This window comes from Mobula hypostoma, chromosome 20 (assembly GCF_963921235.1).
Source record: "Mobula hypostoma chromosome 20, sMobHyp1.1, whole genome shotgun sequence".
NCBI lineage: Eukaryota > Metazoa > Chordata > Chondrichthyes > Myliobatiformes > Myliobatidae > Mobula > Mobula hypostoma.
The window spans coordinates 19,669,204-19,682,658 of NC_086116.1; the positions used below are offsets into that span (position 1 = coordinate 19,669,204).

At 44.2% G+C, this 13,455-nt stretch overlaps 1 protein-coding gene across 2 annotated transcripts in view; it reads left to right on the top strand.

Annotated features, from left to right (window-relative positions):
- The window catches only part of LOC134359364 (regulator of DNA class I crossover intermediates 1-like), a 72,296-nt gene that overhangs the window by 12,034 nt on the left and 46,807 nt on the right, over window positions 1-13,455 (top strand). For both annotated transcript variants that reach the window (XM_063072501.1, XM_063072500.1), the window contains exons 2-3: window positions 2,998-3,037; window positions 7,024-7,165. In XM_063072501.1, coding sequence (XP_062928571.1) covers window positions 2,998-3,037; window positions 7,024-7,165 — 182 coding nt within the window. The remainder of the gene's footprint in view (window positions 1-2,997; window positions 3,038-7,023; window positions 7,166-13,455) is intronic.

The following is a 13,455-nucleotide window of genomic DNA, read 5'->3' on the forward strand; positions in this document are numbered from 1 at the left end:
TTGGTTTTATTGTCTAAATTCCATAGTTCTAAGTGGTAAACAATTTTGGTTAGACATTTTCCTGTTCTCTATGCTTTAAGATCGACCCTGTGCTTTAACAATATTGTTCTGTAAAACCCTGCTGGCTACGTCTGAAGATGCTGGTGTATTTAATAGTGACATCGGAGTGCTATAGGTACCAACAGAAACAAGAAGATGTATGTTAGAATGCTGGCTTGTGAAAATGATGTCCATTTCTATTGATGTATAAATACGAGTAATAGTATTATATTTGAGTATGTGACAGGAAACAGAAAAAAAGTGAATACATACTTATTTGTGCTATTCCATCTTTTGGCATATGTGGCCTAGGAGAAAAATTGTTTTTACTAAAAAATATTAGAAAACCAAAAAGAATAAAATTGACAAAATTTTCCATCTTTAAGGAGAATTCTAAGCTATTCTATACATATATCTAGAGAGTAAAAGCAGGAAGATGGTAGAGCTATTCAGTGCTAAAGGAGAGAATATGTGCTTGGAGGTGGAATATGTGGGCTCTCCTAAGTAAGTACTTTGCCAAGGATATTTACTAATAATAATGAGACCAGTGTGGAGAATGATAATATGCTGGGACATTTTGAGATAATGAAAGAAGTGGTGTTGGGTTTGTTGAAGAACATTAAGGTGGATAAGTCCACAGGACCTGATGGGATATTCCCAGTTATTCAGAGAGGCAAGTGATGAGATTCTGGGGCCTTGACCAAGATTGTTATGTTTTCTCTAGCCAGAGCTGAGGTCTTGGAGAGCAGTTGATTTGCTGAAACTGTTCCTTTGTTCAATAAGAGAAATCGGGTAAATCTGGAAATTGCAAAATGGTTTTACGAAGCTTATTGAACTTTTTGAGCAAGTGATAAAATTGATTGATGAAGGTAGTGCCATGAATGTGGTCTAGGTGGATTTTAATAATGCATCCAACAAGGTCCCTCATAGTAGGCTTACCCAGAAAATTAAAATGCATGACTTTGCCTGTTGGATTCAAAATTAGCTTGCTTATAATAGTCAGAGGATTTTGATTAACAGATCTTACACTGGCTGGAGGTCCTTATGGATTGGACTTTTGCTGTTTTCAATTAAATAAAAGTTAATAGGATTTAGATGCTGAAGTTTAATTGGTTTGGCACAACACTGAGCTGAAGGGCCTATTGCCGTCTGTCTAGGTACCATATCCGATGCGGACTTTGGTGACCATGGTTTTCCATATAGATCTATCTTTCGTTTTTTGGATGACTTCCATTTCCTCGATGTGTAGCCACCTGGCTATGCTTCTGATGTATGTAAGCCGAGGTCTTCCTCTAGGTTTACTCCCCTCAATCTTTCCAGAGAGTATGAGTTTTTCTTGTTCATCTTTCCGCATGATGTGTCCTAGGAATCTGAGTTGCCTTTCTCTTATTGTTGGTATGAGTGATCGAACTGCTTGGGCTCTTCTGAGAACTTTTTCATTTGATGTGTGTGTGGTCCATGATATTTTTAACATTCTCCTTTAGAACCATAATTCAGCTGCTTCTAGTCTCTTTTCCATTGCTGGAGAAATGGTCCAGCATTCACTTCCATAAGTCAGGGTAGAATAAATGTAGCACTGCAGTATTCTGTTTTCAGTGTACGTGCTCATCTTTCTGTCTGTTAATATGGTCTTCATTTTTTGGAAAGCTTCTTTCGCCATTGCTATTCTGTATTTGATATCTGTGTCGCACCTGCCATTACTTGTTATTAGGCTGCCAAGATATTTGAATTTGTTGACTTGCTTGATGTTTCCGATCTTGATCACATTGTGGGATCTTTATCTTTCTGGAGATAACCATGCTTTCTGTCTTCTTGGTGATTGAGAGGCCTCTGCGATTACTTTTTGCTGCCACTATAGTGAGTAGTTCTTGAAGTTTTGTTTCTGAGTCAGCTATTAGTACGATGTTATCAGCATATCTGATATTATTTATATTATGGCCTCCAATTGTGAATCCTTTGATGTCTTTGATACTTCTCAAGATATTTTCACTATACAAGTTGAATAAGTCTGGCGAAAAGACACAACCTTGCCTGACTCCTCTCATGATATTCACATACTATTGCTGTAGTGTTACTTTTATTCAATATGAGTGCACGGTCTTTGGCCTTAAGCCAATGAGTATGCAGGGTGCAATGACCCTTTTAAGAACTGATGAAGTTATTGCACTTCTCGCACAAATGTATCCTGGCTACTAAATGAGATGCCAAGGCTACTTCATGCTACTTCAATCTGTACAGTCTCTAAATGCCTATTTAAGACACATTATTTTGAAAATTAATTTCACCTTGCTGACTCCTGGTGGGTTCTGAAGAAGAGATTACCGTTCAGATGATGAGGTTTTTGAATAATAGGCAGTGAATTTCCTGAGGTTTGCCCCAGATGTAAAATTTGAGCGTCAATAGATATGTGTCACTGATTAACATTTTACATTGAACTCACTATGAGGATCATAATGGATATAAATTAAACGGTAGTGACAGTCAAAATCATTTGCCGTGCTATCATGTGGATTTCCATGAAAATGTAAGACGTATTCCAGAGGATGCTGGAAAGCTACGGCCTGGGGAGTAGATTTTTTTTTGTCATTATACAACACAAATGTTCCTTTGTTTGTATTTAAATTAATTTGTGGTTTGTGGTCATTGCTGTCATTGTGAGAAATTATTGAATTCCTCATATTAATATACTTGTGCTAGATTCTTAAACTGAAGGATTCATTTTGATGGAGGTCCTTTCACAGCAGAGGGAGGGAGTTTCAAATAAGTAGAATATTGATACTTCTAAGATAGGATAATGTGTGATTGATATTTATGAGTCTCTGCTGTCCTTGGTGTACACAATTTTGGATTTGAAAGGTGGTGTCTTTGAGGCAAATAAAGTTAGTACATTTTATAGAGGTTACATATTACGGCCATGGTGCATTGGTGGAGTAATGGCATGAAATTTATTTTACATAGGAACAGAATTAAACTGAGGCAACAGAAAAGGCAGCAAAAGGTAAGAATCAGTAAAATTTTAAGTGTGTTCTCTGACATTTTTTGACTTTAAGATAAAATCAATTACTAGTTGCACACTTGGGATTCATTACAAGCCATTCCCAGATTAGAATGCTTATTATGGATACCTCTGCATACCTTAAAGCTCCCATAATAGTAAATTCAAAAGTTTGATGTACGTACGTATGTTTGTTAATATGAATGGTAGAACTTGTTTCAACCCCTCTCCTGAGCTAATTCAACAAGTTATATACAGATTCAGTTTGAGTTATTATAGGTAACAAACCAGCAGTAAATATACTGAGTCAGCTTATGCCCCTGTGTGTGTTAATATTTATCGTCTGTTCAGTAAACAGTTTTTAATAGGTGTCATGGTATACAGTATAAGCATCTAGATGCCACAAGATTATTGCTTTGGCAAAATCCTAGCTGTAATTTAGAAGATGTACAGAAGTTCCATAGTAACTGTACAGTTGAAGTCAGAAGTTTACTTACACCTTAGCCAAATACACTTAAACTCAGTTTTTCACAATTCCTGTCATTTAATCCTAGAAAACATTCCCTGTCTTAGGTCAGTTAGGATCACTACTTTATTTTAAGAATGTGAAATGTCAGAGTAATAGTAGAGCAAATGATTTATTTCAGCTTTTATTTCTTTCATCACTTTCCCAGTGGGTCAGAAGTTTACATTCACTTTGTTAGTACAGGTTTCCCCCACCATCCGAAGGTAGAGCGTTCCAATGAAAAGGTTCGTATGCAGAAATGTTGTAAATCAAAGAAGCAATTACCATTTATTTATATGGGAAAATTCTGTGAGCGTTCACAGACCCAAAAATAACCTACCAAATCACGCCAAATAACACATAAAACCTAAAATAACAGTAACATATAGTAAAAGCAGGAATGATATGATAAATACACAGCCTATATAAAGTAGAAATACTTTTCCACAATCATTGCCGGCGCAGATCTCCGTAGCGAAAATCTCACGGAAGCACCGTCGGCAGAAATCTTGCGCAAGCGCTCTCCAGTAATCTTTAAACTAAGAAGCTGCCAAATCATACCAAATAACACGTAAAAATACATAGCTGATATAAAGTAGAAATAATGTATGTGCAGTGTAGTATCACTTACTGGAATCAGGACAGCGCAGAGCACACTAATGATGGTGTGTTAGGCTGAGTCGTCGCAGGCTGGGTGGTGCAGTGGCCCCCACCCTCCGGGTCACCAACCAATACATTGCTGCGAAGCACGCAGGGGTCCAGCGGTAGCCGGGACGCACCCAGCACATCGTTAAGAAAAAAGCCGAAATAAACATGCTAATTAATTACATGCTGCCCGACACGTAATTAATTAGCATGTTTATTTCGGCTTTTTTCTAAAAGATGTGCTGTGTGCCTCCCGGCTACTGCTGCATTCTCCGCGAATTGGTACAGTATCTGTCCACGGCCTGGGTATTGGGGAAGTGGGACACTGGGGTGTCATCTCGTCATCTGTTTCCATTAGAGCAGGCAGCTCATCTTCTCCTATGACTGCCCGCCTCAATGTTGAAGGTCGAGATTCGTCATCTGCTGTGGCTGATGTGGAAGGCTTGCTTGACTGCTGAGCCGCGCGCATTTTTCTATCATATAGTTCTTTGTAAGGACTCAAAGAATCTTGCAAATATCCCCTAAACTGACGTACCCTTTCAAAATTAAAGTCGTACTTTATCATTACTCATTCGGTTTCGATTGTTATCCTTTCCCCTTCCAATTGCATCAGCTCTTCATCTATCAGTTCTTGGTCATGGGATGCCAAAACCTCTTCAACATCATCTTCGTCAGCTTCCACAAGCCAAACTCACTTTGTCCTTGCTTCGTTCACCACGATCGAAATGCTTAATTATGTCTAGTTTTACGCTAAGTGTAACACCCTTACGAGCTCTTTCAGGCTTTTCCGACACCATAGAACTCATCAGGGTACTAATGTAGGTCTTTCGTAACAGTGAGATTTCGTAAAGCGAACATTGGAAAAGCGGGGGACACCTGTATTTGGTAGCATTGCCTTTAAGTTGTTTATCAGATTGACATCAGGGCATTGTGATGACCACTCCAATACCTTGACTTTGTTGTCCTTAAGCAATTTTGCCACAAATTTGGAGGTGTGCTTGGAGCCATTGTCCATTTGGAAGACCCATTTGCAATTGAGCTTTAACTTCCTGGCTGATGTCTTGAGATGTTGCTTCAATATATCCTGCAACAAAGCATCCCCACAACAGATGCTTCACGGTTGGGATGGTGTGGTTCGGCTTGCAAGCCTCATCCTTTTTCCTCCAAACATAACGATGGTCATTATGGCCAAACAGTACAATTTTTGTTTCATCAGACCAGAGGACATTTCTCCAAAAAGTAAGATCTTTGTCCCCATGTGCACTTGCAAACTGTAGTCTGGCTTTTTTATGGCGGTTTTGGAGCAGCGGCTTCTTCCTTGCTGAGCAGCCTTTCAGGTTATGTCGATATAAGACTCGTTTTACTGTGGATATAGATACTTGTCTACCTGTTTCCTCCAGCATCTTCACAAGGCCCTTTGCTGTTGTTCTGGGATTGATTTGCACTTTTCACGCCAAAGTATGTTCATCTCGAGGAGAAAGAATGCGTTTCCTTCCTGAGCGGTATGACAGCAGCATGGTCCCATGGTGTTTATACTTGTGTACTATTGTTTGAACGTGGTACCTTCAGGTGTTTGGAAATTACTCCCAAGGATGAACCAGACTTGACATCATTTTCTGACCTCAATCCAATAGAAAATTTGTGGACAGAACTGAAAAAGCGTGTGTGAGCAAGGAGGCCTACAAACCTGACTCAGTTACACCAGTTCTGTCTGGAGGAATGGAACAAAATTCCAGCAACTTACTCTGAGAAGCTTGTGGAAGGCTACCTAAAACATTTGACCCAAGTTAAATAATTTAAAGGCAATGCTACCAAATACTAACAAAGTGTATATACAATTCTGACGCACTGGGAAAATGATGTAAGAAATAAAAGCTGAAATAAATCATTCTCTCTACTATTATTCTGACATTTCACATTCTTAAAATAGTGATCCTAACTGAACTAAGACAGGGAATGTTTTCTAGGATTAAATGTCAGGAATTGTGAAAAACTGAGTTTAAATGTATTTGGCTAAGGTGTATGTAAACTTCTGACTTCAACTGTATCTCTGGCAAAAGGGGAACTTGTAAGATAATATCCTATTCAAAAAATGAGAATCAAATTGTATGTCGCCAGTTACCGCTCCTTTGGCCGATTTACAGTCATAGAAAGAAATGGGAGGTGACAAAAATATTGTCAATGAAGCTCAGTGTGATTTCCCCCAGGAACACTTTTATCACAAGATAGGGGGATAAAACAATTCAGATTTGAGAGTGAAATATCAAGGTGACATGGTATCATTAAGCCCTAATAGAATTGTTGCCAATGGGAATTAAGGACAGAATATACTATTTGTCAACCATACCTAGTCTCAAGAAATATTATTGTAGTAGTTAAAAGTCAATTGGATTACAGAATGTTCCTGCATCATGTCATGAATTCAACATATGATGAAACAGTTTGCCTGCATGCAGTTAGATATGCCAAATAGGTTAGGCAAAAATTTAAAATGAAAAATTGAAACCTGATGGCTCAATTTTACCTGTTACCCTTTAGAGTCTCAAAATAATAAAGGTATCTCTCTGCTATATACAATGATAGCCTGATTGTCACAAGTAGCTCCATTCAGAGTACATAAACACTAAATTTTAAGGGAGTTACTACTATGGATTTAAAAAAAAAATCTGTCACATCATAATTTGCCATGTCTACCTGCTAGCCACTTAATGGTTTCTGAGGCCCAGAGAATACAGCTTTAGACCATGTGATTCAATCAGTTAGCTGTTTTGAGCACAACAGAACGTGTTCCATCAAAAGATCTTTATGTCTGATGCTTAGTTTTACTTGCATTTTCAAGGAATTTTTTGAGAAGAGGAAGCTCAGGTCCAAACTTAAACTGTTAGCACCACTGGTGTCACCCCAACAGAACTCTTCAGTTAGCTGGGACCTACTTACTCTGCATATTGTTAACCGAATTGCTGCAAAAAAGGAATCTACTGGTAAGTCGGGAAAGTTAATTTTAAGATATCTTTACGGTGTAGGTTATATAGGATTTTACCCTACAGAGAATGATCATTTGGCTCAAAAGATCTATGTTAGCATTTGTATTCTATATGAATCTACTTCATCTTATTTCTTTCATGCTATCATTTTATCAGTTTTCAACTTCAGATCTCCTAATTGACCTTAATTAGCACAGGTACTAATGTTTTACATTCTCAGTGTTTTATAGCTTAAAAGCACTGTTTGAAATCAGACAAGCAGTGTTTAGTTTTATATGGAATCCCATATTTCAGGTATTTGCTTATTTGGTATTGCTTTGAAAAAATTGAAGAATCACAGTTGCATTAAAATTTATTTTCAGCTTGGATCACAAGAAGTAATTTTTACTGCTCTGTTTAATACTACAGTACAAAAAGGAATGGATAATTATGAGTCAACTCTGATAAAACTGAGTTACTGAACTAATTTAGAGGAGTGACATAATCAAATTCATAAAGGCATCCATTGCAACTCTACATTTATGTTGCTGGCTTTTGATGTAACTCTGTTCATTTCTTTGTTTTGTTTCAGATTGTAAAAATATAAGTATCTTCTATCTGTTACTTTTTGTCTTGAGATTTAATGGAATGAATTGTTGAATGTTATCAGTTTTACTCGTCTGGGGCACTTGAAAAATAATTGGCACCCAGGCAGTCACTGGGTTATGAAATAGTTTAATTCTTGAGAATCTTCTATAAACCAAATTTTTCAGAAACAATTTCCCACAACAAAGCCAAGGTAAAAATGCGTTGCCCAAAATACTTGAGCCTGTCCTTTCTTTGGTTTGTCTCTATATTGCATTACACTGTGGTCTGTTTTCTGCAGGTACCCATCACTCTACCATCACTTCCATGATTTTTCATTTCGTCAGTTATCTTTGAGGTTCACCCTAACGCTGCCGACGATTAAATTGGAACATGTATAGCATTCAGTTTTAATGAATACTGCAAAGCTTTTTATTATTTGTTAGACCAACAAAGCATGAATGACAGAACTTGCATAAAGTCTGTTTCTGGTACGGTAGGTCTTTCATACCCCAGGGAACTCCAGTAGTTCAAAAGTTTTTTTTAATATATCAATTGTCCTTTAATACTTGAGTCCTGAAATGAAAAAGTCAGAAAAATCACAAGGAATTAAATAGCATGAAGTTGCTCAATAGAGGTACTGGAGTTGTGCCCAAATGATGGATATGTAGCCGCGCTGATACGCTACGAGTGAAAGCAACACACTGAGTCGAGCAGGGTCGGGTTGAACCGGGGCGCGCTTAAGTACCCGCTCCCAGCAATCCCCGCTCTTTGTGGGGCGGAAGCGACGTCGGCTTCCGGGCCGAGGTCTGCTCCGCACTCAGAGTCCTCTCGGTTGCCGTCGGCTGTGGACTCGCCGGCGACTGCTGGAGCTGGTTCGCTTGCTGCGTGGGTGAGCCTCCACATGACCTCCCCCCCCCGCCAGAACCGGCGATAGGAGGAGCAGAGTCCGCAGCCTGCGTACTCTCAGTTCTTTTAGGTGGCCGGCCTCGACGTCGTGTAGGTGGTACCGCAACCGGTGTTCAAGGTCCAGATGCGCCAGTTTGAGATGGTCAATGGTAAAAGTCTCGTCCCGACCGCCGATGTCGAGAACGCAGGTCGCTCCATTATGGCGCACCACCTTGTAGGGTCCCTCATATGGTCGCTGCAGGGGTGGTCTGTGCGCGCCTTGGCGAATGAAAACATACTTGCTCTGTTGTAGGTCCCTGGGCACGAAAGAGGGTGTTGTTCCATGGTGGGACATCAAGACTGGAGGAAGTGTTCCAAGCCGCTCCTGGAGTTTAGTTAGGACCCCAGCAGGTGTGTCCTCTGGACCACGGGGTGCTGGCACAAACTCACCGGGAACTGTGAGCGGGGCACCGTAAACCATTTCGGCTGATGATGCGGCCAGGTCCTCCTTGGGTGCCGTCCGGATACCAAGCAGCACCCAGGGGAGTTCGTCCACCCAGTCTGGCCCTCGGAGGCGTGCCATCGGGGCCGACTTCAAGTGCCTGTGGAAATGTTCCACCAGGCCGTTAAGCTGCGGGTGGTAAGTAGTCATTCGGTGGAGCTGGGTTCCAAGTAGTTGTGCCAGTGCAGACCACAAGGCCGATGTGAACTGCACACCCCTGTCTGAAGTGACGTGGGCTGGGAGTCCGAACCATGCCACCCAGGTGGTAATCAGGGCTCTGGCGCATGTCTCCGTGGCCGTGTCAGTGAGTGGGACAGCTTCCGGCCACCTTGTGAACCTGTCCACGATGGTGAACAGGTATCTCACTCCTCTCAAAACTGGCAGTGGGCCGACGGTGTCCACGTGGACATGTTCGAACCTCCTATGTGTCGGCTGGAAGGGTTGTAGTGGGGCCCTCACGTGCCTCTGGATTTTGGAGGTTTGATAGTGCGTGCATGTCCTGGCCCAGTGCCCGACCTCCTTGCGTAGGCTGTGTCACACAAACCTGTCCGCGATCAGCCGGATGGTTGCCCGGATGAAAGGGTGGGCTAAACCGTGCAAGGTGTCAAAAAGCGGCACCTCCAAGCAGTTGGAGCAGTAGGCCGAGGTTGCCCGGTGGACACATTGCAAAGGAGCTTCTTACCTTCGAGCCCAATGGGTATGTCTTCGAGGCGGAGTCCTGAGACTGCGGTTCGGTATGCCGGCATCTCTCTGTCCAGCTGTTGCGCCGCAGCTAACGCCGCATAATCCACCCCCGGAGACAGAGAGTACACTAATTGGACGGAGGTTCGTGACAGCGCGTCTGCCACAACGTTGTTCTTCCCGGAGATGTGCTTGATCGTGGTGGTAAACTCCGAGATGTACGACAGATGGTGTTGTTGGCGGCCCGACCACGGGTCCGACACTTTGGCAAATGCGAAAGTGAGGGGCTTGTGGTCTGTGAAGACTGTGTACTCTCTCCCCTCCAGGAAGTACCTGAAGTGCCGGATGGCAAGGTACAGGGCCAGCAGCTCCCTGTCAAAAGCGCTGTACTTAAGTTCCGGGGGTTGTAGGTGCCGGCTGAAGAAGGCGAGCGGCTTCCACTGACCTTCGATGAGCTGCTCGAGCACGCCACCAACTGCCACATCGGAGGCATCCACAGTGAGGGCAGTGGGCACGTCGACCGGGGGATGGATTAGGAGCATGGCGTTTGCTAGCGCGTTCTTGGCTTGCTCGAAAGCTGCCTTCGCCTCCTCTGTCCAAGTGACCTCTTTGACCTTGCCGGACATCAAGCCAAAAAGGGGCCACATGATCCGGGCCGCTGAGGGCAGGAAACGGTGGTAAAAGATAACCATTCCTAACAAACTCCTGCAGGCCTTTAACAGTGCCGGGCCTGGCGAATTGGCGGATGGCCTCAACTTTCGCTGGTAGAGGAACAGCTCCATGGCGGTTGATCCGGCGTCCCAAGAAGTCGATGGCGGATAGGCCGAACTGCCACTTGGCGGGATTGATAGCCAGGCCATAGTTGCTTAGGCGGCGGCAGAGTAGGCGTAGCTGTGCTATATGTTCCTGGCGGGAGCGGCTGGCGATAAGTATGTCATCCAGGTAGATGAACAGAAAGACCAGACCTCGCCCAACTGCGTCCATCAAGCGCTGGAAAGTCTGCACCGCGTTTTTGAGCCCGAACGGCATCCTGAGGAACTCGAACAGGCCAAAGGGGGTAATGAAGGCTGTCTTGGGTACATCGTCCGGGTGGACTGGGATCTGATGATACCCTCGGACCAGGTCAATCTTCGAAAAAATGTATGCCCCATGCAGGTTGGCCATAAAGTCCTGGATGTGCGGTACTGGATAGCGATTGGATGTGGTGGCTTCGTTCAGCCTCCGATAGTTGCCGCACGGTCTCTACCCTCCTGCAGACTTGGGCACCATATGGAGTGGGGAGGCCCACGGGCTGTTGGAACGCCGCACAGTCCCCACCTCCTCCATCTTCTTGAATCCCTCCTTCGCGAGGCGGAGCTTGTCGGGCGGTAGCCTGCGGGCCCGGGCGTGAAGGGGAGGTCCCTGTATGGGGATGTGGTGCATCATGCCGTGCTCTGGGTTTGTTGAGGAAAACTGCGGCGTGATGATAGATGGGAATTCCGATAACACTCTAGCGGACTCATTGTCAGAATAAGTGACAGAGTCCAGTTGCGAGGCTGGTAACCTGGCCTCACCAAGGGAGAAAGACTGGAACATCTTCGCATCGACCAGTCGTCGTCCCTTCAAATCCACGAGCAGGCAGTGCGAGCGGAGGAAGTCCACACATAGCAATGGCTGTGACACTGCGGCCAGCGTAAATGTCCATGTAAAGCGGCGGGAGCCCAACTGCAAGGGGATGGTTCTTGTGCCGTAGGTGCGGATGGTGCTGCTATCGGCTGCCTTAAGTTCCGGTTCCGGTCCCTTCTTCTAGTTTGGGTATCGTGGCCCGAGGGGGGTAGAACACTGACTTCCGCCCCCGTGTCCACCAGGAATCTTTGCCCGGGGAGCTTGTCCCAAACGTAGGGGAGGCTATCACGGTGACCAGCCGCCGTGGCTGTCAGCGACGGCTGGTCCTGGTGTTTCCCTGGAACGAGCATGGTGGTCGGCAGCGGCAGGCCCCAGAACCCCATCTTTGATGATAAAAACACCGAGACTCCGAATCGATGCTGTCTCTTGGTGTGGGTGTTCGGTGCTCCGCTGCTGGGACACGGGAGGGCTGGGCTTTCGGCCGTGCTGCAGCACTAATTCCAATGGTGGTTCCACCCATTTGGCGCGCCAAAGCACGTCCCGCGTGGGCTGCTGAAGTCTTCATCTGCTAGCTGGAGGCAGATGTCTTCTGGCATTTGCTCCAAGAAGATTTGTTCAAACAGCAGGCAAGGCTTATGGCTGTCTGCCAGTGCTAGCATGTCGCTCATCAGGGCTGATGGTGCACGGTTGTCCAGGCCGTCCATGTGCAGTAACCATGTGGCCCGTTCACGGTGGGAGAGGCTAAATGTGCGGATTAACAGGGCCTTGAGAGCCTTGTACCTGTCTATTGCCGGGGGCTGACGCAGAAAGTCGATAATGCAACTTGCTGTCTCCTGGTCGAGGGCGCCCATACGTAGTAATACTTGGTGGCGTCTTAGACAATTTGCCTGACCTGGAACTGGGCCTCCACTTGCTCAAACCAGACCAGGGATTGGGTGGTCCAGAAGGTTGGCAGTTTAAGGGAAACTGCATTCTGCAGAGCCGAGTCGTTCATGTTGGGTCCATATGCTGTTGGACCGTCGGGGTCACCAATATAGCCACGCTGATACGCTACGAGTGAAAGCAACACACTGAGTTGAGCAAGGTCAGGTTGAACCGTTTACTGTTTGAATCGGCGCACGTTTAAGTACCCGCTCCCAGCAATCCCCGCTCTTTGTGGGGTGGAAGCGACGTCCGCTTCCGGGCCGAGGTCTGCTCCGCACTCAGAGTCCTCACGGTTGCTGTCGGCTGTGGACTCGCAGGCGACTGCTGGAGCTGGTTCGCTTGCTGCGTTGGTGAGCCGCCACAGGTACATATTTTTTTTGTCTTGTGATTTAACGGAATGAATTGTTGAATGTTATCAGTTTTACTCATCTGGGACACTTGATAAATAATTGGCACTTAGGCAGAAACAATTTCCCCCATAAAAATCCCCATATTAACTCACATATTCCATCCCTAACAGCACTGTGTGTGTACCTCAACCTCAGGGATTACAGCGGTTCAAGAAGGTGGCTTATCACCACCTTCTCAAGGGCAACTACGGATGGGCAATAATGCTGGCTTAGCTGGCGATGCCCACGTCCTGTAAACCAATAAATTAAAATAAACATTAAATTAAGAATACATAAACTGGAAATGAAGGACATCCTAAATTTTTGTTCACAGGAAGAATTCTGTGGAATCTGGGAATTTTAATTGTTAGAATATAAAACGTGCAGAATCCAAGACCAAAGGATCTGATAACAACTTGTTGAGCAGATTTCTTGGATAATTGAGAAAACTGCAGTTGCAACTAAAATACAAAAAACTGATGAAATAAGAACTACACAGATAGATCGAGAAATACAGCATAGAAACAGGCTGTTCAGAGCACTGATGATCAATCATGCATTTACATGTAATTTAAAGTAAATAAATTTAATCTCAACTTCATCCTCACTCCTCTCCTTAGTCTACCACTTACCTACATGTTCCAAGCTATTTACAGTGATGAGACAACCTGCCGGTCTTTGGGACACGAGAGAAAATTAATGCACCTGAACAAAACCCACACAGAAAACGGGTA